Genomic DNA, 26,934 nt, shown 5'->3' with positions numbered 1-26,934 from the left:
TCGTACATTGAACCAAGTTGCAGGACACTTGCTACTTGTAAAACGATACGATCTTGCACATATTTTAGTGTTGTACTATTGCAACCTGTGACCTTCTTCTAGACCTTGTTTAAGTTAAATTGGGATATTGGATGCATAAATTGGAGTACAAATGTAATATATAATATAATTACTGATGATTATGAAAGTACCTGAACAGATCAAAATCTATTCCAAGTAGATGCTTATTCAGAAGCACATATTTTCTACACCATGGCCTATTTAAATGGATGTTCATGAACATGGAGGATTGGTGTGCATTTCAATGCATCTACACCTTGTTCAGTGTACCTCAAATTAATCCACCTAATCAGAACTAACCGTCTGCATTAACCTAATTGGATGCATGAGTGCACTTAGCAATAAATATTGGTGGAGCACAGTGCGGCAGAGGAAAAATTCCCCATCGTAATGGAAAGGCATGCGTCCAATCTGCACGATTAAAGCCCCATCCCTGGAATCCTCCCCTGTGGCCTAGACCTGCTGCCCCTGCCATTGAGCTGCCGCTAACCGCCCCACCATCCACCCGACGCACACTTCGTCGATGCGGGCGAAGATGCTGACCGCCGATACGAGATTCAGCTTCCTCCATTGCAATTCGCTAACACTAGGGCGTTGGCGGACATGTTCTATCCAATTGTGAATACATTGTAGGCCATGCTACATGATCCTCAGTTAGAGCGCCACTTCGCCCCCTACCTGATAGTCCGACGCCAAGTCTACTTTCCCCAATTCAGAGTAGGCGCCACTGCCTCCTTGGGATAGCTGGCTTGTTGTTAGCTCATGCTTCGACTCCCACAGTTGTCGCCGTCCTCCCTGAATTGACTAGCAACCAGCGCAACATTGTCCTTCGCCTAGACGTCTCCATCTCCCCCGAGCTGTCGATATCCTAACGTCTTGTTCTTCTCCTATAGCTACTTAGTTATGTTATTGAGATGGATGAAATCATATATAGGTGAGTAGTCATACTAAAAGGAACCTGGTCCCTACATGACCGGTAACCTTGTACATTTGCAAACATAGTGTGTGGCTTCTGAATCTTGTAGTACTTGATGAGCAAGTACATGGTAGAGGCTTTCTAACTCTTTTGATATTTTGTGCTGATAAGCATATTCCGAACTCAAAGAAGAAACAAGTAACAAGTAACTTGAACTGGTACTATATGTTGCTGTGAAATTTATGAAGAGCCCTTACACATAAGTGTTCTCTTATGTATTTTTTCACAATTAATTGATGTGAAATTTATGAGTACCTACTAATAGTTCCACATGTCTGTTTGCACAAAATCACACCTTTTCTAACAAATACAACTTGCTATCGAGAATCGGAAGCAACAATGAATTTTGACAATTGGGAAAACTTGTGTTCCTTATACCTTAAATGGCCATATAAAATTCCTTCTGCATGAACATAAATACACAGGTTGTTTGTTTCCCCGGATGACTAATACAGAAAGCTTTAAAGTTGTATAAATTGGTTGCTTCCATTCCTTCAAATAAATAAATATTTTAACTTCAATCAATCAATTCTTTAAGGAAAATTGGAATTGAAGTTCTGTTACCCGTTATCGGTTATTCAGTGTCATATTTGCTGATGGCGTATTGAGTTTAATACTTGATAGAGAACACATAGCCTCATTGTAGGTATGCATTTTTTTCTTCATATTGTTTTCTTATCTTTTCCATTTCAGCTCTACATGATTGGATTTAGGCTAGGACCAAGCTTCCATGTACATATCTATAATCACGTACGTAATATTCTTATATGTCAGTGCTTTAGACTAAGGGGTGGTGCTGCCCATAGATTTTGCTCCAAATAATACGCTGCTACTGCCATTTCTCCAGCAAACGTTGACTTCCACTTGCACTAGGCTGTTGTTATGGAATGCCTATAGAAGTTGTGGAAATATATGCAGATAAAACAAACTGTTTAGCAGGTGCATAAAAATGCTTCTCATTTGTCTTGAAATTTAGAAAACAAAGTTATTAAATAATTGTTTTATGTTGGTTGAACTTACATTGACAAATATAATTGCTCAATCTGTGGCGATCTGGTTTGTCACGTGACGTGTGACCAAATTGTTGTTAATTTGTATGAGAAAGATCATGCGCTGCATGTACACACTAACTAGTAGTAGCAAGGGAGCGTACTGGACAGATCTATGCTATGTGTGACCTCCTTTGATCCTTAGTACGAGGAAAGAACTATGCAGTTTCAGGCATGAGTTCACATTTTTATGCATAGTTTATATATCATCTTGGTCTCAGAATTGCAAAGAGATCTGTTTGTTGTTCACTCTGAATAATTGATGAAATTTTTAACTATTTGTAGAAGGATGGTTTTGTTCTACTGTTGTTTTCTTACGTGTATTGAGCTTTTAATGATTTATCATATTTCTTCAGCAACTTATATGAGAAATTTACTTGTATCTCGACTCCGCGTTATCGTGTCACTATGGCAACGAGTGGCAATTTACAGCATTCTAGTCATCAACAAGTCCGGTGGCTTTATATACTACAAAAGGTATATTCATCTTCCTCTTCGTCTTATAGAAATGGAGTGTTAACAACCTGAACATCTTTCTAGGACTATGGTTCGGCCGGGAGAATGGACACCAACGACATTCTACAATTTGCAAGACACTCACATTTGATGCATGGTGTCTTGCTTCAGTTGTCCCCTACCACTGGTTGTAATGGCATTAACATCCTACAGGCCTGCAGCTTCAACCTCCATTGCTTCCATTCTTCCATAGGTATTCACTTTTGTCATGTTTCTTCTAATATGCTTGACAAATCCTATCTTCATGCTATAGGTAGTTTCAGTATTTGTTAGCTGGAGAGGATTTCATATATTAGTGGACTCATCATGAAGTATAGGAAAATCCTAGCGCTCTCTAGCTTTCCATTTTACTCCTTATATGTGCTAAGGTTATGTTTTAGACACCAATTCTTATAATTAATCTGCAGTTCTAGAAATATTATCAAAGCATCTTCTATGAAGGGATTGCTATTAATTTCGGCCTTATAGAGGCTCAAGAACAGAAAGGTTTCGTCTTTGGCATCCATGGTGACGGCAGCCTAACCGAATGGACCACATAGAGCCAATGTTGCTAGCAAATAAGCCGCAGCCCTTGGACCCTCACCAACCCCGCTGTCCTCGGGCCCTGGACTGTTTGCGAGCATAGGAGTTCAATCATAAACCAGGTGAAATGCCCCTTCCTTTGCTGCACAACATTGGTTATATATATAATTATCCTCTCAGCACTTAATGGGCCACTTCGGCACAAAAAAAACCGTTTGTCCACCGATGCGCTTAGTTTTACGCCTAAGCGTACACTTCGCAATGCTTTTTTAACCATGGTCTGTAATGACCTGATCAACCTTTGTCACTAGATATCATTGATCCTCATATACTTTTTTGAGTTATGCTGAATCTATTGAGCCATTACACTTGCTGCTCTTAATTAATTCCAACAAACACATTTCTGTATCAGTTATCTTTCTCGTATTCTGCTGAGAGATTGATTTGTTGTTGTTTTTCTCCTGTCTACAGTGTAGTGTACTGAAAACTGTAGCTAGTATCCATGTATCTTTTGACTTATGCTTGCTCTGTTTAGTACTTGAATGTCATTTGAGATGAATTGGCAAGAGTTTTTTACCTAGCCTATTCTCTATTGTGATAATAGAGTTGGCGGAATGCTGCTCTCTGGAATCCTTCTTTCATCCTCTCTACATGTGTGTCTCGTAGGTAACTTTATTTTTGGTGGGTTTGCCTCCCAGTTAAGCAACCAACTATTTTCGTGTTATTTCAGGTGTTAGAAGACATCATCAAAACTGATTCGTGGTACCAGTACCCGGACATTCGGAAGGGATAAAGCAAGATAGTTAAATTACCCGAGCCACATGGAAATTGAACTTGTCATGGTAAGGAGCACCTATTGTGCTATGTTATTTTAAGTTGCCCATAATTTTATATCCGTAGAGTTCTTTCTGGTATTTTTTTATGTTCATCAAGTTGATTAGCACGTTATTTTGTGTTGTAAAGATCAACATTGCTGCCTCTTTTCATGTAGTCAACAATTCTGGTGGACGGGGGTTTGTCTTTGGGCATCAAGATGGAGAAGCTTTGTTCAACGTTGTGAGAGGACTTGACAATATTCAGGGTGCGCTCCAAGCTGAGATTATGGCAGCAAGGAAGGCTATTAGCATTGGAATTAACCTAGGTATGGGTCTTTGTTCATGAAACATACTTTGGAGGCATAAAACTTTGACCTCCTCTCTCGTGTGCTGATGGAAAACATCAAGGATGGCCAGGAACCACTTTTTTAGATCTTGTACTAGTTCTAATTATTGTTATGCTTGTGTTGTCAGGAGACCTATTTTCTCACGGTTACATTGTTGGGAGATGCACGATGTCATTCGGAAGATCCTCCTTCCAACAACCAAGCTAGAGAAGTTCAGTGAGGAACCCTGTCCATGATGTCACTTTCCCTCGGCTTTGCCTACTTCCGGCTTCGCCCCTGTCCTGGCTGCATGGTATAGGTGTGATTCTTCTTCTCCCCTCCTTGTGTACCAACAACTTTTCATTTGAGAAAACACAATCAATATATATATTATTGAATAATGGTGCCAATAAGACAATACGACATGCAAAAGTATTAATACTCACACACAAACAATTGAGAAAATTGACTGTCAATTCTAAAGGGGGATTAACTACCTTTTCCAGAAACCTATTACAAATCTGTATCGAAAAAACCTAGTGCAACCGTGTTATCTATCCAAAAATAACTTTCAAGCCTTTTTAAGTAATGTCAATACATGTGAAACAAACAAACAAAAAAGAAAATCTACAAATTATCCTGGTATGTGTTTTAAAAATTCTTCGGTGCATGATTTAAAAATTCTATCATTTTTGCTGCCCAAGAGTCGCACTTTCAATGCTTTGGTGTATGATTTCTCTAAACATTGGAAATGGCCCTGTTGAGGAGTACACTTGTTTTTACATCATTTGTGAACAATTAAATTGCACAATTGACTGGTTTCCTCTCATATCTGGATACACCCAGATAATTGAAAGCCACCCCGTTATATTACAATGTACAATCTATTATTATACTTCGAATTATCAAGGTGGCTATAATTTCTATTACTAGAATCTCCGGAGATTGCTTCCTTCTATGGATGCTCCATAAAATTTAGCATTACAGTTTCATGGATGGTTTATAGAATTTCTTGTCGGAACCAAAACATGTTACATTGAATGCTTGTTTTTATTGCATGGTTGTTTTGTTTAGTTTCCCTGATTACTATATATAGTGATAACTGATATATAAAACCCCTCTTTGATGTGGCGCATCAATTCTGCATATATTAAAGATAGATTCTCATGGCCTTTTATATTCGATAGTTGTGTCAATAACTCAATATATGGCATGTGCTAAAGAAATAAAATTCTTTCATTTTCCAATCTTTAAACAATTAATAGGCAGTGGTTCATGAGAAGATGGATGGATGTTGTGGTATGTTTCTTGCCATTTTTTTTGGAATGCTTAGTAGTACTGTGTGATGGATCCAGCAGCAAGTAACAATACCCTCGTGATGCAAGTATTAATTTCTTGTATTGTATACCAGTGTGTGTCATTTTCGAGAAAACGCAATAGACTATTACATTTCATTGCATTGGAAAGATAGAGTTCAGATTTACAAGCCTCGTAAGAGGCCACAAGCGAGCCAAAAGATTGTCTGTCATCGAAGCAAGCAAGCAGTGTTAAGTTAGTTTGCAAGCCTACTCGTCATTTAGGCACAAAAGATTGTTTAAAATTGAGGATGGATCTTAGGTCGCGTTTATGGTGTCATCGGCTCTTAAACCAAGGAGTAGTCTTGCTTGGATAGTACGATGTTACACATTATTTACGTATATATATATTTACTTATGGTGGTATGACTTGTTATGCTCTAATCATTTGATGGTCACTGTTATTCACCGAAGTTGCACATTCGTGAAGAGTACTTCGAGACTGTAGCTTTGAAGTTTTGACCTTTTTTTTGGTCTCTCAGAAATACGTTGCGCAGGTAGAACTAGTAGATGATATGGATTGCAAGTGATATTCTTCTTGTTGTTTTATCTAGAGACATTTGCAACAAATTTGGGTAACTACATAATCGAAATATTTCCTTATATATCCGATGAGTTTTTGTGCCTAGAGATAGTAGAGCTATTTTTCTATCAAGACGTGAATGCATTACTTGTTAAGACAGAATCATCTCATTTCTGCTTTATGGTTGCTTGTCTAGCTAGTTGCACGCCACTGGTAATCATAATGTGGCTTCGTCTCTCAAACAACCTATAGATATTTTCTTATTCGTCATGTTGTATACTAGTAGCGCAAGTGACACAGGGCTTGATTGTAAAGGGTAACCCAAGAAGTGATATTTCCATCTTGTTTTGTTTTCCTTTTATTGGTCACAAAACCAACTAATGGAGAGCCATTAATGCTGGTGTATTAGCGAGTTGATAACTGGATAGATGCATACTTTATATTTTTGTATGGAACCATGATGTGTGAAACTATTGATGTGGTCAATCTTAAATTGCTGAGCTATATTTTCCACCGTATATATGCATGGTTGATGTATTAAGCGTTCCCGGGGATTGATGTTATTTGAGGTGGTGATTTTCCATGTTAGCTATGTTAAACTTTACAGGCTCCTTAGCTGAAATATCAGATAATTTTCCCTTTATCCTGGCTCTTTCTATTTCATGCTGTTGGCGCCAAGGGGACCTATTACGAGAGGCAAATGATCACTTACATTAACAAATGCGGTCTCGGCCTCGGCTACAAATCCTTGATGGTGAACCCCGGTACACCTGGATCCGTTGTTGACGTCTAAAGACGACCACATCCCCAAGAAAATGCTATTAGTAATTTGAAAAGGATTGGTAATGTAATCCTTATTAAATCCACACCATATTTTAACTCCGTGTCGGCAAGGTGGTTTGATAAACTCAACTTGTATGCGTGAAGTGCCAAAGTGGTTGTATAAGTATTTTACTTGACCAGTGATATCTTGTCTAGTTGCTCTTCTCCCATATGTGTATCTTATATCGGTGTTACCTGATTTCTCCAGCTATGTATACGGAACATGGACGGCCGAATATACTTTTATGCTAGGCAAAATAGCAAACGAGAAGCAGATAATCCAAGGTCTGAATTATGTAGGTAATTTGTTGCTACTACACATGCATATGCTTTTTTCACTTAGTGTATGTATTTGAGTATTGAGACAAAAGATAGATTATGTATCTTGTTTGCATTGTTCGCCACCAATTCGAGTTAGAGTTGTTGTTCGCATTACTGTTCTATTGTGATCCGACCACAGTTGTTAGTTGGAAATTTAAGGTTGTTAGTGTCAAGGGTGTGTTGGGTGCTCAAGGCCAAGGGAACCTGCTGCAAGACGTAAATGATCACCTACAGGAGCAGCAACTCTGGTCTGTGAGCCCCGGTCCACCTGGAGCTGTTGCCGGTGTCTTCTGACGACCACGTCCCCGAGCAATTGCTATGAGTAACTATAGTGAACTAGTTGGTAATGGAATCCTTAAATCCACCATATGGCAGATTGATAAATTCAACTAGTATGCATGAAATGTCTGGTGATGGTAAATATAGTGAACTAGTGATTTGAGTGCCGCATGAAGTATGAAAGGTTTCGGTAGACGGAAGAAAAGAAATTTGAATGTGACCATCTTCATCGGCATATCGAGGCAGAGGTAATTTTCGTACCAAAATTCCTACCCCTGTTAGGAGTATTCTAGGCGTACTGTTTTTCATGGTAAGATCTAAATTCATGTTATGTATTTCCAATAGTCTTAAGAATGCCAAGAAGGATCAGTTGTCAATCTTCTCATCTAGAAATGCATCTTCTAGGGGGTTCTCAGAAGGCACGCCAGGTGGAATGCCTGCCTTCGCTGGAGGAATGGATGGTGATATGCCTGCAGGAATGGGTGGTGGTATGCGTGGAGCTGGAGGTGCTCCCGGTCCCGATGTCTGCATTTGGTAAGTTCTATTTGACTCTTGCTCGGAGATGTAAGTTCTACTTTTTCTAGATACATCATTTGCTTGTGTCAAACTATGAAGAATATAACCAGAAATTAATATTTCCCTTTAGGTTCCTGACATGCGAGGAGACATGGTATATGCTTTTGCTTCGATAATCAGATAAATCATCATTTTTTTATTTTGTGATGATGAACACATATAGGCTAGTGTTGGTTTTATTTGTAGTTGCATGGAGCTCAATTTTCTACCTATTTGTGTTGATCTTAATAAAACCTCTGTTCAGTCATCAGCCATCAGTCCACAATCTTAGTATATCCAACTTGTATGAGTGCCCTGTAAACGGGCAGGTTAGATTGTGCAATTGAAATAAGTGAAGGGACGCCATCTTTGAACAAGTACCTTGTGCGCCCGATAGCCTATTACGCATTTGGTGCATCTATAATATTTTGTCTTCATCTGGGACCTCGCTAGCTAGCTATCTTTATTTGGACCTGCCTACCTGTAGCTGCCGCCGCATGTAAGCAGTACTTGTTTAATTTTATACTTGGTCTGACAAGCTCAAGTGTGCTCCATTGTCTTCAACCTATTGGCATTTAGTCTCCATTTTATTTTTTCTTCATCCAGGACCTCTCTAGCTAACTATGTACAAGACTTAACTAGCTCCATCATCTATTGCTGCATCTACTTGTTTACTTTTACACTTAGTTTGACATGATCACTGTCTCATCCATTTTCTTTTAGAAAATTGGTCCCTGACATAGGCATGTGAATGAATGTGTTGGTAGTTGAGAAAATCTAGTGATTGAATTGTGTCTTCCATTCTTTGTTCTCGTTCACTGCACTCCAAGTTTGAATGTGTTGATAATTGAGAAAATCTTGTGATCGAATCGTCCCTTCCATTCTTTGTTCTGGTTTAACCACGATTTGCATATCTTGCTTATTAGTTTATTTCATTTTTTTGAATGTGTAAACCAAGGGAGGAATACTTTACTGCCTAGTATATTTTTTCAGTCTTTCCTAAATGTGCTGATACTATTATGTTTTTCAGTCTCCATGTACATGCCGAGGTCATGCCGTGAGGAGATGAACGGATGAACCGAGTCTCTTCTTCAACCAGTTGGTAGTCACTGAGACACGGGTCTGGAGCGGTACACGGATGACCAATCGAAAGATTTGTCGTGGCGCTCCTGAAGAGGAAGCTGCAAAAGAGTGAACTATTGTTTCAGTTTTTGCCTATACTAGCCAAACTGTGTTGGTAGACGCAAAAGGGAAAAACTGTGTTCCCACTAGCCAAGAAGGAGCAACTGTGAAGCCACTCATCTGAAGATGCATCTTCCACGGGCTTCCCAGGATGCACAACTGGTGGAATGTCTGGCTTTACTGGAGGAATGGGTGGTGGTACTCTTGGATACCTGTACTGTCGGTATGGATGTCATCCCGAATGTATGTGCTTGGCCACAACATATCTTATTTTGTTATCTTTCTTGTAACCCATTGATAGTGGAGGAACCTCTTTTCTTTTTACAACTGCACAGTAGGGCAAAGAACCCTACTGTTTGTCGATTTTTTATATATAAGTGGAAAAATGTACAGATGTAAGGTGTTACAAATATGGAGAAACCTCCTTTAAACAACTAATTGACAATTTTTTACAGGACCCTGACCTGATGACAACATTTGGTGACCCTGAGGTTGGCGACTCTTCAAGATGGTACGGTTTCCCTCAAATAGTTCTCCCGCTTCCTTTGGCTCAACTATGAATAAATTATATCAACAAGGAAAAAGAAAGCTCTTATACATAGATGAGAAAAAACATTTGTGGCCAAAAAAATAATCAAGAAAGCGAAGTTGATAGATACATGAAGAAAAACAGCCATATATATATATTTGTCCACAAATATGGTGTTAAGACCCTCCCGTAGAATGGTGAGCTCCTATATCTAAAATGGTTCATCATTGAACTTACTCCGAAGTTGAGACTACAGGAAGTGAAGAAATAAATCCTCAAACCAAATGTCAAATTGCATTATACCAGTCCACAAATATGGTGCAATTTCCTTGTTATTGTAAATAATATGATGTTCTGGCTGTTGGGTGCCCTCTTTGTAGTTCGAACTTTTGACATATGTTATAGTTACATCAATACATGATGCATGGCCACGGGTTTCTTCATTTTGATGGTTGATTTTGGTTTGTAATTCTGATCAAGATTTAGCTCGTAACTTAACCCATCGTGTACTAAATTACCAGAATGCATTGTAGTGATGCATCTTTTACCACAATTATCTTGGGAGCGAGATTTATTCCCCACTAGAAGCGTGAGCTGTTTGAAACTTCAGATGATTTGCGTTGATCATTATAAATGTCTGGAATATATTGATGAAGCATTTTTTGGGGGTAACAACAGTGATAGTACCATGTTATATCTTGGTAGCATACCACCATTATTATTGAGCTTCCTTTTGTATATCTAAAACAGATGAAGTTCTGCCTCTGCTTGCTACCATCCCTTGGTTATATTCATGGCATCATCTACGTACTAATCTGTATACTTGCTCCTCTCAACTCGGATGGTATGTTTGGTACAAGTTCCTTGTTGCTTTTGTATGCAGTAGAAGCGTACTGCATATCCTTTGGGTGCTTGAATAGACGTTGAGATGTGTTGAGATGTTCCCATAAAGGAAAACCTTTAGTTGACATTTACACTAAATACTTGACAGAGGGGAACTATCCTAGTATTTCTTGTCCACTGTTAGGAGAACCTATTGAGTTGACGTGACCAATTAGAACCATCTGTTTACACCTTGGAAGAGATTCAAAGTTATGAAAAGCAGCAGGATTTCCTCTTGGCTAGAACTAATGCTACCGTACTACTATTTTATTGTCATCTTTGGTAAACACGGGTTTCTTTTGAATGTACCATATGACCATTGAATTTCATATGATTTTTCTTTTAGATATAGATATTTACATGTAGTTGGTTACTCTGATATGTAGCTCCGATGTGGCTATAAAATTATTTGTACATGTTATAGCCTTTTCTTCTTATCGTTAGAGTAGTGCTCTGTTCGTTTTATTTCAGTTTGCCATCTTTGCTTATGCATGTCCAGTTGTCTTATGTGGAGGTGTTACTTTCTTTGGTCTATTTCGTGCCGGTGACAAAGGAGGTGAACCGGTTAAACCAGTGGAAGTCGGTGGCGACGGAGCAACATGTTGGCTTGCTGCATGTGAAGGTGCGAAGTGGAACTGGACGCCGGAACCGGACATTCTTTTCTTTGTGACGTTGCTTGAAGTTGGCTAGGTCAAATACTAGACTGGAGCTTATTAAACAGATGGAGTGACTGTTTATTAAGTTTTTTTTGTATGATGTTTGTTTCTTGGAGACATGAGCTAGCATATTGATGTCCTGTCCCTGGTGCGTTGGCTCTATTTTAGTTCTGTAAGCTAGATGCATGTATGTGTCTTATGTACTTTGGCAAGACAGACTAGCTCATGTCAAGTTGCCGTGGTCCATGAAATGTATTTGATACCGAGTTTGAAATCCAAATACAAGTTTTTGATAATGTTTCAAATTTCTTTGAGAGACGCGCATGACAGCGCAGTGGCTGTGCTCGGCAGTGGCCAGCCAGCCCGCCCGCGTTCGACTCCCAGGGGGAGCGAATTTGCGGGTGTCTCACCGGGGCTCTAGGTCCCAAATAAAATCCCCTCCACACATATGTGCCACAACTACTAGCTCCTAGGGACACCCAAATTATGTGTGCTGTGTGTATAGTTCTAGGGTCTAACTTGTGCACTAGTGGTGTGCGTGTGTGTGGTGTGAGTGTGGTGTTGTGTTAGTGCATAAGTTCAGATACTACAGCTGTAACACAGATCGAGGGGTCTCAAAAAAAAAAAAAATAATAATAATAATAATAATGTTTCAAATTTCTTTGTGTTGGATGACTGGTGTTTCTTACTTCGCGCGCCGGACATGGTCATTGGTTCACTCTTGATGTTAGGTTATCTTAAAGCGTTTTTGGTTCATAAAGACAATATGAACATCTCAAGGTTTGGTAGATGTATTAAGCACTTGAAATTCTGCTTGCGTCAGCACTTGTATGCTTAGTTTCTTCTTCGATCGATAGTCTTTATGTAAATCTTTCTTGTAGGATCATTATCGTGTCTGGTTCATAAAATCAATCTGGATTATTGTTGACGAGATGGTGATCTTTTGGAAACATATAGTATATATTCTGTAATTGTTGCTGCTCATGTCAACCTAGTAATTCATAGCTGATCTGAAGAGAAGTGACGAGCAAGTATCTGCTAGGAGAGATGGTTTGCTGCTGCCCGGACGGCAGAGAAAGTAGCAGACAAATGGATCCACCCTCCAGCGGGGATGTTCAAGTTCAACGACGATGCTGCCTTCAGCAAGAACACCGGCAGAGGAACAGTTGCTGATGTGGCAAGGAGCAACGCGGGAATTTTTCTGGGGGCATCGACTGTGATATTCCTAGAGCGCACGGACGCCGAGACCTTGGAAGCCCTGGCGTGTGCAGAGAAGCACTCGCACTAGCAAGGGACCTCAACTCGACGGATTAAAATCGCGAGTGACTGTCAGCCTGGAAGCCGGTACAATAGGGCCTTATGCTCATATTATACAAGAGATCAAGTCGGCAACTACTGAATTTGAGGAGCTGGTGTTCGGCTAGCTCCGGAGAACGAATAAGGAGGCACACAACCTGGCTAGGAGTGTAGTTAGAGAGGACTAGGCCGTAGAGTTTGGTTTTTAGAACCACCCGATGGTTTATGTATCCTTTGGTTGTTGACGTTTAAATAAAGGATGGTTTCTGCTAAATAAACCGTAGTAATTAAGTTAGTTACTGAAATCAAGTGAAAGCTTATTTTTCTCCCCGAAAAAATCATCAATTAGTATGAGATTGCCAATGTGACAATTAATGTGTTTCCTCTTCAGAAAAAACATATAGCTTAACATTTGTATCAAGAATTAAGAAATATGTCTGGAGCTTGATTAGGTGCATGCATGAGCCATCCAATATGTTTCCCATGTTCCCTGGTGCAAGACCTTTTTGGAATGGTAATTTAAAATGTCTTATATGCGGTAAGAGGGGGAGTAAAAAAAGAGAGGAAACAATCCGTCTTACTCTCCTGATTTAATGCGCCCTAAACAACCTGGTAAATTAAAAGAGAAATCATATTGTCTCGCAAATCGCGGCCTGCCAGTTAAGGCTATTCCTAGTTTGAAGGGCGATTAATTGCCATTTTGCTTCTCTCCTGAGATTGAGGGGGTGAGGAAAACCAAAATAGCGGCAAACCATTAGGAGGTGCAGGGATGAAAAATGAGTAGCGCCAATCACCAAAATTCAAACGAAAAAGAACCGGTGGCTTGTAGTCTACAAATACGGAGAGGGGTTGAGGTACCGCGTGCGGCTAGCGCGTGCGACCGACTTAGACTTTGACTCTTGCTCGGAGAGGAGAGGAGAGGGTGCCGTGCGTGGATGCCTTCCCGGCCTGTCCAGCAGCTAGCAGGTAATTTTTCATCTTACCGACTGGTCCATTGCCTTGATGTTTTCTTCATTGGAGGAATCGATCATGAGTTGATCAGTTATGCATGATCTGGAGGCGCGTGGTCGTCGTGCGGCCGCTGACGCTAGCTGTGGTCTGGTGGACCAAGTAGTGGAGCTCAAGGCCGGTGATTCGTAGGATATAGAGGAGATGAAGAAAAACAAGATGCAGATGAGATGGATCAGGTGGTTTCAGGTACGTGTACTTACCGCCCTTTTCGTGGATTCCTAAAAACTTTGCGTTTTTTCTTCCTCTCCAACCACGACGGAAACAAACTACCGATCGATTCGTTCATTAGTTAGTCGTCGATCTGGACGCGCGGGTCGGGTCGGTGGTCCATTGACTTGTGAACCCAACCTAGCCCATGGCCTATAGCCTGGTGCGGGAGAAAATCCGGAAAAGGCGAGATCGACTTCATTTTGACCACGCCGCCGTGCACTCCCTCCTGGCCCCGGACCTCGAGTGGTGGTTCCATGGCCCGCCCGCGCACCAGCACATGATGCGCGTCCTCACCGGCGGGGCCTCCTCCTTCCGCTTCGCGCCACGCACCGTCGAGGCCTTCGGCTCCACCGTCATCGCCGAGGGCGCCTCCGCCGCCGGCGCCTACTGGGTGATCACCCAGCTGCGCGAGTACTTCAACACTGACCTCACCGTCACGCGCCTCGCCGCCGCTGCGGCCTCCAAGTGCGTGTGGCAGAGCCGCCGCCCCGACAGCGCCCGCAACTCCCTCCCGGGCCTCGTCCTCGCCCTCTAGCCGATCCATCCGACTTGGATGCATGGGCTGACGTTTGCTTAATTTCTCCCCTGTCTGGATTGCTGTCGTTAGTTATTTTGCGTGTCTGGTACTACTGCCTGAGTCGCCGGTGGTGATCGATGGCGACGCGGCGGCGTCATGGAGGCTGCGCCTTCGCGGCTGCTACCTGCATGCCGTTGCTGTTATGGTCGAATAATAAAGGAATTTGGTTTGCATTACAGACTAGTAGTGTTCATTATTACTCCTACTACCAAATCATATGCTTTGGTACCACTCTTTTCGCTTAAATCCAACGAGCAAATTAAGCCAGATCAATCCAACTACTCTCGAGATCCATCGATCTGATAAATAGACTATGACAACATCTAATACAGTATAGTAAAGAGTGCTTATTCACAAACAAACATAATAGAATGAAAAAAAAAAAGGACATGGATGAATGAGAGCTTGTCGGTAACAAAAAGAAAAGATTTCTGTTTGATGAGGGCGATGTGCATGCGCTTTGATGATCCAAAACATAAAATACGATAGTTGTATAATTGAACAGAGCAGTTCCATTGAAAAATACAAGAATTTTTCTCACATAGCAGCAGTTAGATTCGGGAAAGCAAACAAAACTTTTGCTGAAAGCAGGAATAATCGAGCCATAAAAGCGGGGCAACGACAGTGATGCAGGGAGTGAACTGAAAGGGGGGAAATTAATAGACATGATCAGGATCCAGAAGATCGACAAAAGAGACATGTTCTCTGCCAAATTAACATCGCTTTCCTTCCCGACGTCGAAACCAGAGTGGATCTCTGAATTCGCATATCAAGCTGAAGAAGAATCAACGTTCGGCATCCCGGCTGTATTCCTTATCAGGGGCGCTTTATTCGTATTGGTGCATGCTGAGGGTACTGATGATCACCTGGTGCACATCTCTGATAACGAACAAGGTGGACACAGAAGAGAAGACTATGTCTTGATGCTCAGCTTGAACCTAATGCTCAGAACTACGAGCATCAGGAATTCAGGGCATGAGCAATGGTGGCATACACAATTAGCTGCTCCATGTAAAATAGTTGCAACATGATGAATTTTATCTCTCCTATGGAAGCTACAACTTTAGTCAGGAAAAAGAGAGAAGAGACCCATAAATATGACACTATGTATCTCTTTCTCTCTCCAAAAACCATAATTTTAAGGCTTAAGATTCCACTTCCTAAAGAGGAGGCTCCCTCCTCATCCAAATCTACTTTGAACCACCCGAACCTAGTTAAAGGTGTGAGACAGTACCTCTAAGGCAGTGCATTGGGCATGCCCTCAGAACCAGCATCTCCATCGAGCACGCCAGCCTAGTGGCAGTGGCGAAGAACATTAACCATCATGTCGTACACACACGCGCGTCTGAAACTGAAAGGGAATTAATGAGGAAAACGATAAAAATTGATTTTCAAGATCGATCTTTTCCGGATGATGTGTTCAGATACTCTTGTTTCTTACCTCAACATTCAGTTGCTTCTTAGCTGAATATTCAGTTAGTTACACATGCATGCCCGAGCACTCTACTTGTAAAATGACAATCTGCCGTCATATTCTATTTCCACAGCTATACTCCAACACCCCTTCCGACTTTGATTTCAAGCTTGAAAGGTCAGCTTATTGCTATGGATTATTTACTTCCCTTCCTACTTGTAGTTCACTCCAAAATATTCAGTTTCCGGTTCCACTTCTACAGTCTAGCGCAAGAATTCAGCTCCTTATCTGACTTCGCGGACCATCTCTCTGCCAATTTTGACATCGTCTTCCCGGTGATACATGGGAAATTCGGTGAAGATGGTGGTATCCAGGTTAGCAGTTACCAGTGGATATTGAATAGGAAAATTTGCTAACGTTGGTATTCTGCTGTATAGAACTTAATATCAATTCATCAAGACTGAAATTAAGAATTTCCCAGTTTTTTATATGTTTGTCTTGTTCATTCAAATGTTCAGGAGCTTTTGGAGAAGAAAAATATCCCATTTGTTGGAACGCCCTCTAACGAATGTCGCCGTGCTTTCGACAAGGTATGCTTTGCCCAACACACCTTGACAGTTGACATGGCACCACTTCGCCCATTAACTTTTTTTGTTGCCATAAGTAGTTGTTCAGGGCTTCATATCTGCCATTACTGTCATTTAAAGGTCTCCATGGAAATTTGTTCTGTGTCCACCAATATCGAAAACCTTTTGTATATCGACTTCATATGAACCAATCCAATCATCCAAGTGACCTGATCTGTTGAATCCTGAATATGACTGCAGCATAATGCATCTCTCGAGCTTGAAGCCCAAGGTTTCTTAACAGTACCAAACTTTCTTGTAGAGGTAAGCTTCTTGTTACTACCTCTGGGCCGTGGGATACGATGATCGGGCGGCCGTGAGTGTTTGTGACGCGTTGGCGGGAACCAGGCTGCCACTGCGTGACGTCTTGACGAGCAATTGATTTCGTTGTTCGATCCGTTTCAAAAAACAATCGTTCTTGGCCCCACTTTGCAGGTTTCGTATCTGGCTTGAGAAAGTATGGCCGACAAGGTTTAGAACTGGACCTCACCAAGTTTTCCCTAATTTCAAAATTTATCACCGAACTATTGGGTCTAAATTTCATTTGATTCTTTAATTTTATTTGGTTTGAATCTAGACTGAAATTTTGAGGCGTGATAGGGAGGACCCGGAAGCACCTGCACGATCATCTCTATATTAATCTAACTTTATGTCCTCATGTAGTCATGTTTTCAACACTAAACTTGTAGACATAATGAATATCTAATTAGTACACGAAGTGTGGTCAAATTCTGCCAGTGAAGAGGATGATCATCATACATATTTTTGTGTCACGCCCTTGCCATCTATGTCAACCGTTGAAATATCATTTAATTGTGAGCATATGAAGTCTTATGAGAGTGGATTTTGTACATGCTGGCCGGCATGCTTTGACTGCCCTGTAGGTGAAGGGCGCCTTGGCAGAATGGTGCTCCGGGTGAAAGCCCTGCCCGACTCGGTCGGTGCCGGCGATGGCGACGCCCTGGGGCGCCGTTCCCCTTCTTGAAGGCATCGTTGTGGGGCTCTTACCTCTCCTGCATTCAAAGGTTCAAGATCTCCAGGTGAAAACCCAAGCTCTGGCCTCGGTCGGTGCGGGCGACGGCTACGGTCTCGTAGCTTCCCTTCTTGGAGGCGTCGTCTTGGAGAGCTTGACCTTCTCTAGGCGGTGGTGGTTTTTCTTGTCGTGCTAAGTTGCCATGCCGGACGGGTTTGAGGATGTCGAGGCGGCGGCCTCGGGTAGGTGGTTGTGAGCCGGGGCGGCGGCCCCGGAAGGCGGTGCGGCAGCATCTCTATGGTGCGGGGATGCGGCTTGCCACGACTTGGGTGGCGACCTTGGCCATGTGGGCGGCAGGGCAGTCGGCTCGGTCGGACGCGTCCCCTAGTAGGAACGGTCGGACGTTATGTCGGGGCGGCGGCCCCGGAGGAGTTGGTGTGATGCCCGTGGTCTGCGGCCGTGTGCCCTGTGCAGCTTGGGTTGCGGGTGGACGGTTTCGTGCGGCGTTGCAGCTCGAGTGCGAGCGGTGGTACATCGGGGCGGCGGCCCCGGAAGGTGGTGGTCTTGGTGGACGCGCAGGACGCGATGGAGCAGCGGTATGTCGGGGTGGCGGTTCCGAATGTTCGTCAGTTTGACAATGTTGAGGACATCGACTTTGTGTCGCGAGGGCGACAAGGTCGTTTTGGCGCAGTTCTCTGAGATGTTCGTCTTCTTCAGATATGTTGGAGTGTCCCGTGTCTGCTCCTCCCATAGTAGGCACGACGTCTTCTCTCCTGCTTGGTTGGATGGCAAGCTAGTCTTGGTGAGCGTGTATCAGTACTGGGTTTGAGTGGGCTTGCCCTTGTGGCGTGGTGCGTGGGGGTTTGGCCCCGTGGTGTCTTGTTGTATAGTTTTCGCCCGGTTTTCTCCTAAAAACTGTGCACTTTCTGCTTAATTAATAGATGAGGCAAAGCTTTTGCCTCCGTTTCAAAAAAAAAAAAAATCTTTTGAAGCATATGAAGAATTCCAGCAGGTCACAGAACTGATATCAGACCATCCTGTTGATATCGCGGCTCAAGATCAGTGGGTATTTGTTTGGGGAAGTTCTTCCTATAGAGCATCAAAATACTATAATTTCTTGTTTGCTCAGCTTCCAAAGGATCTTGCTCTGAATGCCATTTGGAAGTCACGTGCCTTGCCAAAGTTGAAAGTGTTCACTTAGCTGCTTATGCTTGACCGCTTAAATACAAGGGAATTGATGACTAGAAAAAATTGGCATCTTGACTCTGGACCAGATTGTGTGTTGTGCGACGACGCTTTGATTGAATCAAGAGACCACTTGTTTTTGAGTGCTCATTTGCTCACCATTGTTGGGAGAAACTCGGAATAATACGGGATACATCTCTGGAGTTTGCAGAACGCTTCAGTCTATCAAAGTCTATCTTTACAGCCCCTGTTTCTTGGAGGTGGTAGCATGTGCTGCATGGAATATTTGGAAGGAACGTAATGATCTCATTTTTCAATGACAACAGCCTTCAGTTGGTCGCTGGAGAGTCAGGTTCCAACAAGATTTAATGTTACATCGTTTTAGAGTGAAGGCCTCTTTGGTGCAATCCCTAGTGGACTGGATTCTGAATATCTTTGTATAATGATCTTCTTTCTAGCGCATTTCTTCCCTCCTTGATGTAAATTCCCTGAGGTGATCTTGTTTACTATCTGTTCCTTTCTTAATTACTGGGCAGGCCTTTACAAAGCGGAGGATGCAGAGAAGATTAGAGGAGGTGCGAAGAAGCTGATTACCATGGCGGCAGAATTGGCAAGGAAGAAGCAGGAGACCCCGGAGCCAGGACTGCTGATGATTGAAGATCGTGATCGTCGGGCTGCTCAAATCTGAAGAGCTGAAAGTCTAGTTGCTGATGCCTGTTAACCTTTTGGTTTCGAGGGATGTACTATGTGATAAACACCTTTTTTAGTCTTAGTGTTGATAGGTTTTTGCCCCGTAGTAGATGTCTCGATGCCGAGGCATCTGTCAGCGGGTTTCCTATCGATGCAAGGGCGCTCTTTCTTTCCTGTTTCCTTTTGATGTGTTTCGGAAGTAATTCTTGGACAATGTATATTTCCGTTATGTTAAGTAATGGAAAGGGGAGTAGCCCGAATTGAAAAAAAAATTCTGTCTTGGGACTTTGGACCATCGGCTTGTACAGTTTCGCTTTATCTTTAATATAAAATTTACACCGTAGAGGCTTCCCCTACGCTAATGTTGCTAAAAAAAAATTCTCTCAAACAATTTTTACATTTCTCTCTACTCTGAGCCCTTGATTTTGCTACTACCATGTTCAATGTTCTTATTCAATCCAAATTTTAGCATATGCCAAACACAAAATTTTGTTCTCTAAATTCTCCGCAGTAACCGGCGGGTATTGTTCAAATAATTTTGTCCTTGATGTTGCAGTACGTACTATGCAGGAAAGCATCTTTGTTGTATTGTTTCATATGGTTTGTGCTATGTAAGTGATGTCGGTGACGGTTCGTCGGAAGTGTTATGAGGTCTCTTGGCGTCGTATTGTCAATATTAACATGCATCTTTTGATGTGTCGTCGGTTTTCCTCTTGACGCATTTTCGTGATGAACTCTTCAGGATATACACTTTTTATTTTAATTTCAGCCTAATCTTAGGGGAAATTGAACTCATACCTTTGGAAATCCTACGGGATTCTATGTGTTGGAAAATTCCAGAATATAAATCTAGCCAAATAAAAATGCGAGTAATGTACTATGAGAAAGAAAATCCTAGCTAGCAATATGTACAGATCAATTAATAATACGTAGTTCAAGTCTAATCTTACTAAGACAAAAAAAAATTACTCCAGTAATGTAACTATATAAGCTATAAAGAACAAAAAGCTAGCTAGTTAATGGAAGTCTAAAGCTCCTCGTCGGCCCCGTGCTGACTGCCGTAGGCGGCAGCGAAGACAGGGTTGCAGACATCCTCCAGCTCCTTGAGCTTCTCCACGTAGTCGTCCTTCTCGGCGTCCAAGCTGACGTTGTCGATCCACTCGCTGACCTCCCTTGCCGCCTCCTCCACCCTCTCCTTATCGCCGCCGTCCATCCTCCATCCCATCTCGCCGTCGACCGTCGTCCGGACATGGTACACGTACGCCTCCAGCTTGTTCCTCGCGTCCACCTTGTCCATCACCTTCTTGTCCTGCTCGGCGAACTCCTCCGCCTCACGCACCATGCGGTCGATCTCCTCCGGGCTGATGCGGCGGTCGGCGGCGCTGACGATCTCGATCTTCTCCGACCGGCCGGTGCCCTTGTCCGACGCCCGCACGTGGAGGATGCCGTTGACGTCCACCTCGAAGCTCACCTCGATCTGCGCCGTGCCCCTCGGCGCCGGCGCGATCCCGGTGAGGTCGAACTTGCCAAGCAGCCGGTTGTCTTTCGTCATGCTGCGCTCGCCCTCGAACACCATGATCGTCACCGTGGTCTGCCTGTCCTTGTAGGTGGTGAACATCTGCGTCCTCTTCATCGGAATCGGCGAGTTCCGTGGTACCACGCTCGCCATCACGCCGCCGGCCGTCTCAATGCCGAGCGTCAACGGCGTCACGTCGAGCACCAACAAGCCGTTGTTGTCGCCGACCACGATGCTCCCCTGCACGGCGGCGCCGTAGGCCACGGCCTCGTCAGGATTGACACCCTTGTGGGGCTCCTTGCCGTCGAAGTAGTCTTTGAGGAGCTGCTGGATCTTGGGGATCCTGGTGCTGCCGCCGACGAGCACGACCTCGTCGATGTCGGCCTTGGAGAGCCCGGCATCCTGCATGGCCTTCTTGACGGGTGCCATCGTCTTGCGAAAGAGGTCGGCGTTAAGCTCCTCGAACCTAGCCCTGGTGAGCGGCTCCGACAGGTCGACGCCGTTTACCAGCGACTCGATCTCGACTCGGACCTGGTGCTGGTTGCTGAGCGCCCGCTTGGCGCGCTCACACTCGCGGCGGAGCTTGCCGAGCGCGCGGGCATCGCTGGAGACGTCGACGCCGTGCTTCCGCTTGACGAGCTTGATGAAGTGGTCCATGACGCGCTGGTCGAAGTCCTCGCCTCCGAGGTGTGTGTCGCCGTTGGTGGCAAGGACCTCGAAGACGCCGCCGTCGAGCGCGAGAACGCTGACGTCGAAGGTGCCGCCACCGAGGTCGAAGACGAGGACGGTCTTTTCCTTTTTCTCATCCACCTTGTCAAGTCCGTAGGCGAGAGCGGCGGCGGTGGGCTCGTTGATGAGGCGGACGACGTTGAGCCCGGCGATGGCGCCGGCGTCCTTGGTGGCCTGGCGCTGCGCGTCGTTGAAGTAGGCCGGGATGGTGATCACGGCGTCCCGCACCTTCTCGCCGAGGTACGCCTCCGCCGTCTCCTTCATCCGCGTCAGCACCATGGCGCTGACCTCCTCCGGGCTAAACAGCCTCACGTCGCCGTCCCTCACGTCCACCTCCGCGTGCGGCTTCCCGTTCTTCTCCACGACCTTGTAGGGCAGCAGCTTCATGTCCCTCTGCACCTCCGCGTCGGCGAACTGGCGGCCGATGAGGCGCTTGGCGTCGTAGACGGTGCGGAGCGGGTTGGCGGCGGCCTGGTTCTTTGCGGCCTCGCCGATGAGCCTCTCGCCGGTGTCCGTGAAGGCGACCCAGGACGGCGTGATCCGGTTACCCTGGTCGTTGGCGATGATCTCCACGTGAGTGTTTGTGACGCGTTGGCGGGAACCAGGCTGCCACTGCGTGACGAGCAATTGATTTCGTTGTTCGATCCGTTTCAAAAATACAATCGTTCTTGGCCCCACTTTGCATTGAGAAAGTATGGCCGACAAGGTTTCGAACTGGACCTCACCAAGTTTTCCCTAATTTCAAAAAAATTTATCACCGTACCGAACTATTGGGTCTAAATTTCATTTGGCTTAATCTAGACTGAAATTTTCCGGCGTGACAGGGAGGGCCCGGAAGCACCTCCACGACCTCGTCGGGGTTGATTGACACCCTTGTGGGGCTCCTTTCGGTCGAAGTAGTCTCCGAGGCGCTGCTATTTATGGCGGCAGAACATACCGCGCGCGAGGTAGAGCGTCACGGTCGGCGGTGGTCTCCGACGCGTACGTGCGTCATGGGTGGCGCTGGGCTGACCGGTCAACCAATCCGTCGCGCGCGTTTTCGACTCCCTCGCTGCTGGCTGCGATGCGTTGGGTCGTTCCCTTTCGTGTTTTGGCATGCGCGCGCCTGGGATGCTGCTGCTGCGATGTACGTATGCGCTGTCACAACAAGGAGGAAGACTACTCCCAAATCCACTTGTTATATCCATCTTGTTAACTGGATGCCCAAATCCACTTGTTATATCCATCTTGTTAACTGGATGGATCACTCACGCGGGCCCAACCACATGCGAATCCATCCATCATACAGTATATCCTGCCGCGATTCCAGCTGCCTGCTTTCTTCTTCGATCTGCCCAAGTACGTGTTCAAGCTACCTAGCTGTACCTGCTGCGTACGTGCTTGTTCTCGTACCAACCCACCAAATTCACCATCAATTAGCACACGATTATCAAGTTATTACTTGTCATCAAAACTGGATGCATGGTAATCTACATCCATCGCACACCACAAACCTTCGCTACTTCCCTTGCCTTTTTAGCTAGTATTTCACTAAACTCATGCATATATGCATGCTCCTTTCTACTACCTGTAAAACCAAGAAATCAAATAACTAAAAACAGCTTCTTGGGAAAGACCAGTCAATGGAAGACGTTGAGCGCGCGGCATGCAGTTTTTCTCGGGTAAAATCTCAATACCCTCTTCTGGGCGTCATCGTGGAGCCCCGGTTCATCGCGGCCTCGGATCGTTGTCCCCGGTGGCTTTTTTTTTTTTTTTTTTTTTTTTGGTCTTCCTCGTTTTTCTTGTTTACTTTGATCTGCTTTGTAAGTAGGTCTTCCCATCACCTTGTATCCGTTCGGCCGATGTGGCTTTACTTATAAAGCATGACAAAGCCTCTTTCTAGGATAAATTCTACAAATTAATCTGTGGCTTTTCATGTTCCTATGGCCCATAAAAACATAAAGAAAAATTAAGGAAGACACAGAAAATCACCACTTAATTTTGTCGAAAATATAAGGGTAGACATTGCGAAGCCTACAAAAGCGGTGTAATAAATGAGATCTTCATACAAAGCCTCGTGGGAACCTAGATTTTAGTCAAAAATAAGCTAAAAATACATATTAATTTTTTTTAGTAAAAATTGATACTCCCCTTAGTGCGTCTCTTACCTGGTGATTTTCTCCTCCTAAGCATATGAGATCTAGAGCCTAGGCATGTGGTGGCATGGATCACAACGAGCTAGGCTGACTCAGCAACGACAACTGCATTTGACCATATATATATCAATATTGTCAAGATCAACGCCAATCACACCAAAGATGTAGGGCCTTGGCGGCGGCGATGAAGAATGGAATCGACTAGGGGCATCTAGCTGCTAGGGTTCCAGACGGCCCGGTGTCGCCTAGGAGGACATACAGAGGACTTATGAGCGAGTCTTTCGTGATGGAAATTCCATAATATGCTGATCTTTTCATAGTGGGAACCTAAATTTTAGTCAAAAGAAACTGAAAATGCGAATTACAAGTTTTAATCAAATGGTATAATCACCGGTTTGCATATTTACCTCGTCAAGTTCCTCCCCTACAACCTCCATCCTTAGCTAGGACCACTTCGACTCCTCGTCGGCCTTCGACGCGGCCGGGGTGGCGGCCGTGGCTGCCTCCTCGTCTAGTCATCGGGTACGACCGCCTCCAACTTTAAAGTGACCGAGGGAGGCACGTACTCCTCCTCCACCTCTCCCTCCTTGTCGTTGTAGCTGATCTCATCTTCGCCGTCGAGCGCGGAGTCGCCGGGCATGAAATCCCGTTTACCGCGGATCATCCACCGTGCCTCATGCTCCCAGGAAACGAAGGCGCGCCAGTAATCCTCGCGCTGGTACGCCTCCTCGTGCCACATCGCTGGCGGCAGCTACTGGATCCAACGACACATCTCGTGGCGCAGCGCGATCCTGTCCGTGGGCGGAGGAAGAACATGGAGCCTCCCCCTGTTCAGAATGCCACCGGTGTGGCAGGGAGACGTCGCGGTGGTGGCAGGGGTCGCCCTGCGCCCATCGCCCTGCGCCTCATGCTCCCAGGCAATGAAGACCCCCTTTGTTTCTTTTTTTAATGGGATTTTTTATTTTTTTAATATGGGTTGGCTTATCAATATTGCCACATCAGCCTTTCACGTGGGCCTCCCATGTCAGGATGGCTGCCAATTCGTGTTCAATACCAATTTAGTGTGTATTGCGAAAACTTGGGCAAAATGTGGTAGTATTTTGCTCTCGGCGTAAAGTGGTACCAATATCAATATTTTGCTTGAAATGTGGTGGTTCTATGCTAACAACTCAAGGGACAATGGTAGTCTCATGTTAATTAAGCAAACTATATAACAAAGTAATTGTTTGCGTTGATAGCTGGTGATCGTGATCACAGAGTAATATAGTCGTTATGCTCAATAATGTCAATGTAAAAGGTGTCTATGTACGTAGTACTCTCTCCATCCTAGAAGGCTTGTGTGAGATTTGTCAAAATTTAAATGTATCTAAACACTAAATAGTATTTAAATACATCTAAATTTTGCTAAATTTCAGACCATATTCATGAGACGGAAGAAGTACACATGTGAAGACAGTAATGTATTCACGACTCGAAGTAAAATCAGTTACCTCCACTTAGCTAGCTAAGAAGGAGGACACATGCATAGATTATGCCATGCGATCAATCTTAGCTGATAGAAAGCGAGATCCATTCCCGTGATTGGATCAAATGAATTAAAGCAAATCAATTACACCAATGCAAATCAATTAAGATCTAGAGTTACCTATTCCCGTGCATGTCCCCAATCCCTCCCTCCCTCTCTCCCATCCCATTTACTCGTTTCAATAGCAAGTATTATGGATAAGAGGAATATTTCTATTTACTCAAATTTTAATTCATATATTTTTCCAATCATAAAAAATCAAACATTCATTAGGCATGTGTCTATTTTATGGGTGAGGTTGTGGTAGCCACATTGTCAACGAGCTTGACAGGCCCATGACGCCACCCTGTCATGCTAGTTGGAGACGGAGGTCAAGTGCTTCTACGATGTTAGAGCATTTGTAGTAGAGCCCAAAAAACGCAAACCGAAAAACGCGAGTCAGTTCACCGAAAACGCAACCGCAGTAGCGTAGAATATAACCCGTAAAATGAAACTGAAAATAGGAATTCAAATTGGCACGGGTAATTTTAGGCGATGATCATAGTTCATAGATGAAATAGATGCTCCGATTGCGCATCGATACTTACATAGTGCGGGGAATTGACACCTAACTTAGCTACTGAGCAAAATGCGGCCTACTAGCTATGGCGCGCGCGGCGGTGCCAATGCTGGTGGAGATCGTCGGCAGCGTGAAGTCTTCACGCGTCCTCCTTATCAAGCTCGACTATTTCGAGCTTGACCTTGCGGACGTGAGCCTCCCGGCGGGCTGCCTGGGCTGGCTCGTACTCCCGTACCCGGCGGACGGCGTCGGCCTCCTCCCGGCGGAAGCGGGCCCTTGCCTCCGCCTCGCTTATGGCGAACGTCTGCGCCATCACCGCCTCCTCCTCGTCGCTGCCGTGGACGTAGTCCCCGGCGGAGAAGGTTGGAGAACGAGCGGGGGCGAGGTCGTCCTCCTCGAAGCTCGCCGCCACGGGCAGCCACAGTGCGCGGCTCGACTGCCAAAGGAGGAGCTCTCGGCCTGGTTGCCGTAGCGGTTGAGCTTCCCTCGGGGCGTGAGCCCCCAGTTGGTCCACCGGCGAGCGCTCTTCTTGCGCGCGCCCTCGCTGCGGTTCCACTTCCGTTGCTCCGCCTCGCTGCGGAAGACGGGCGGATGCCAAATCCCGCGGCTCGGCTGCCGGCACCTCCACGGGAGGCCATCGCGCGACGGCGGGTGGAGGATTGGTGGCTGGCTGCGCGTGGATTTCTAGTCGGAGCGGGGGACGGGCGGCGGCAGAGGGAGAGGGGACGACGAAGGGGAGTAGGGTTTGCGAACCGAACTCCCCACCGCAATCCCTTTTAATAGGGGCCGTGCGGGGAGTTTCTCGGGCCCCCGAACTCCATATTCGGGTCGGCCCACTTTTTCGGTCACTGATCGGCGCCAGTTTCGGTCCGAACTCGTAAATCCGGCGGAAAAGTTCAGTTCTGGTGGGATTTACGGGATCTGTTAGAGATGCTCTTAACTAGATTTGTGTACCAACAACTTCCCCAGTGAATGCACCAGTTTATTGCATTTGATACGCAAATGTACCAAGGTCAAGTGCAATGGTGGTATTGCTACTACACACGTGCTGCTACACACTTCAAACACGTGTACTCATTTCATTGCATTTTTCCTACGACCTTGCTAAGCATACCTAGCT

The 26,934-nt window shown here is 44.7% G+C and overlaps 1 protein-coding gene and 1 long non-coding RNA gene across 2 annotated transcripts; one reads left to right on the top strand and one right to left on the bottom strand.

The window, feature by feature from the left end:
* Positions 1 to 2,516: 2,516 nt before the first annotated feature.
* On the top strand, positions 2,517 to 11,663 carry LOC124676302. The gene is made up of 11 exons (XR_006993571.1): positions 2,517 to 2,562; positions 2,626 to 2,794; positions 3,009 to 3,245; positions 3,854 to 3,965; positions 4,115 to 4,264; positions 4,413 to 4,583; positions 7,173 to 7,264; positions 7,970 to 8,098; positions 9,150 to 9,544; positions 9,757 to 9,812; positions 11,212 to 11,663. It is a non-coding gene; the product is annotated as an uncharacterized LOC124676302 (long non-coding RNA).
* Positions 11,664 to 13,964: 2,301 nt separating this feature from the next.
* LOC124673207 (heat shock 70 kDa protein BIP4-like) lies at positions 13,965 to 22,165 on the bottom strand. Its single transcript, XM_047209327.1, has 2 exons — positions 20,410 to 22,165; positions 13,965 to 14,200 (listed from the first exon to the last, which is right to left on the bottom strand). Exons 1-2 carry the CDS (start codon positions 21,980 to 21,982, stop codon positions 13,965 to 13,967), a joined length of 1,809 nt encoding a protein of 602 aa, XP_047065283.1. The 5' UTR covers positions 21,983 to 22,165.
* Between the last annotated feature and the right edge of the window lie 4,769 nt (positions 22,166 to 26,934).

The sequence above is a fragment of the Lolium rigidum genome, chromosome 7, assembly GCF_022539505.1.
Source record: "Lolium rigidum isolate FL_2022 chromosome 7, APGP_CSIRO_Lrig_0.1, whole genome shotgun sequence".
Classification (NCBI taxonomy): domain Eukaryota; kingdom Viridiplantae; phylum Streptophyta; class Magnoliopsida; order Poales; family Poaceae; genus Lolium; species Lolium rigidum.
Note: the sequence above shows the minus strand (reverse complement) of the source record. Positions and strands in the feature narration are given on the sequence as shown.

Bases quoted from the DNA above. Each gene is read 5' to 3' on its own strand.
- LOC124673207 (XM_047209327.1), bottom strand. From the start codon at position 21,982: ATGAAGCTGCTGCCCTACAAGGTCGTGGAGAAGAACGGGAAGCCGCAC. The intron at 14,201-20,409 runs GCAGTCAGCACG...CGTGGCGCGAAG, and splicing joins TGTCTTCGCTGCCGCCTACG to CGGAAGGAGGAGGCCCCGCC.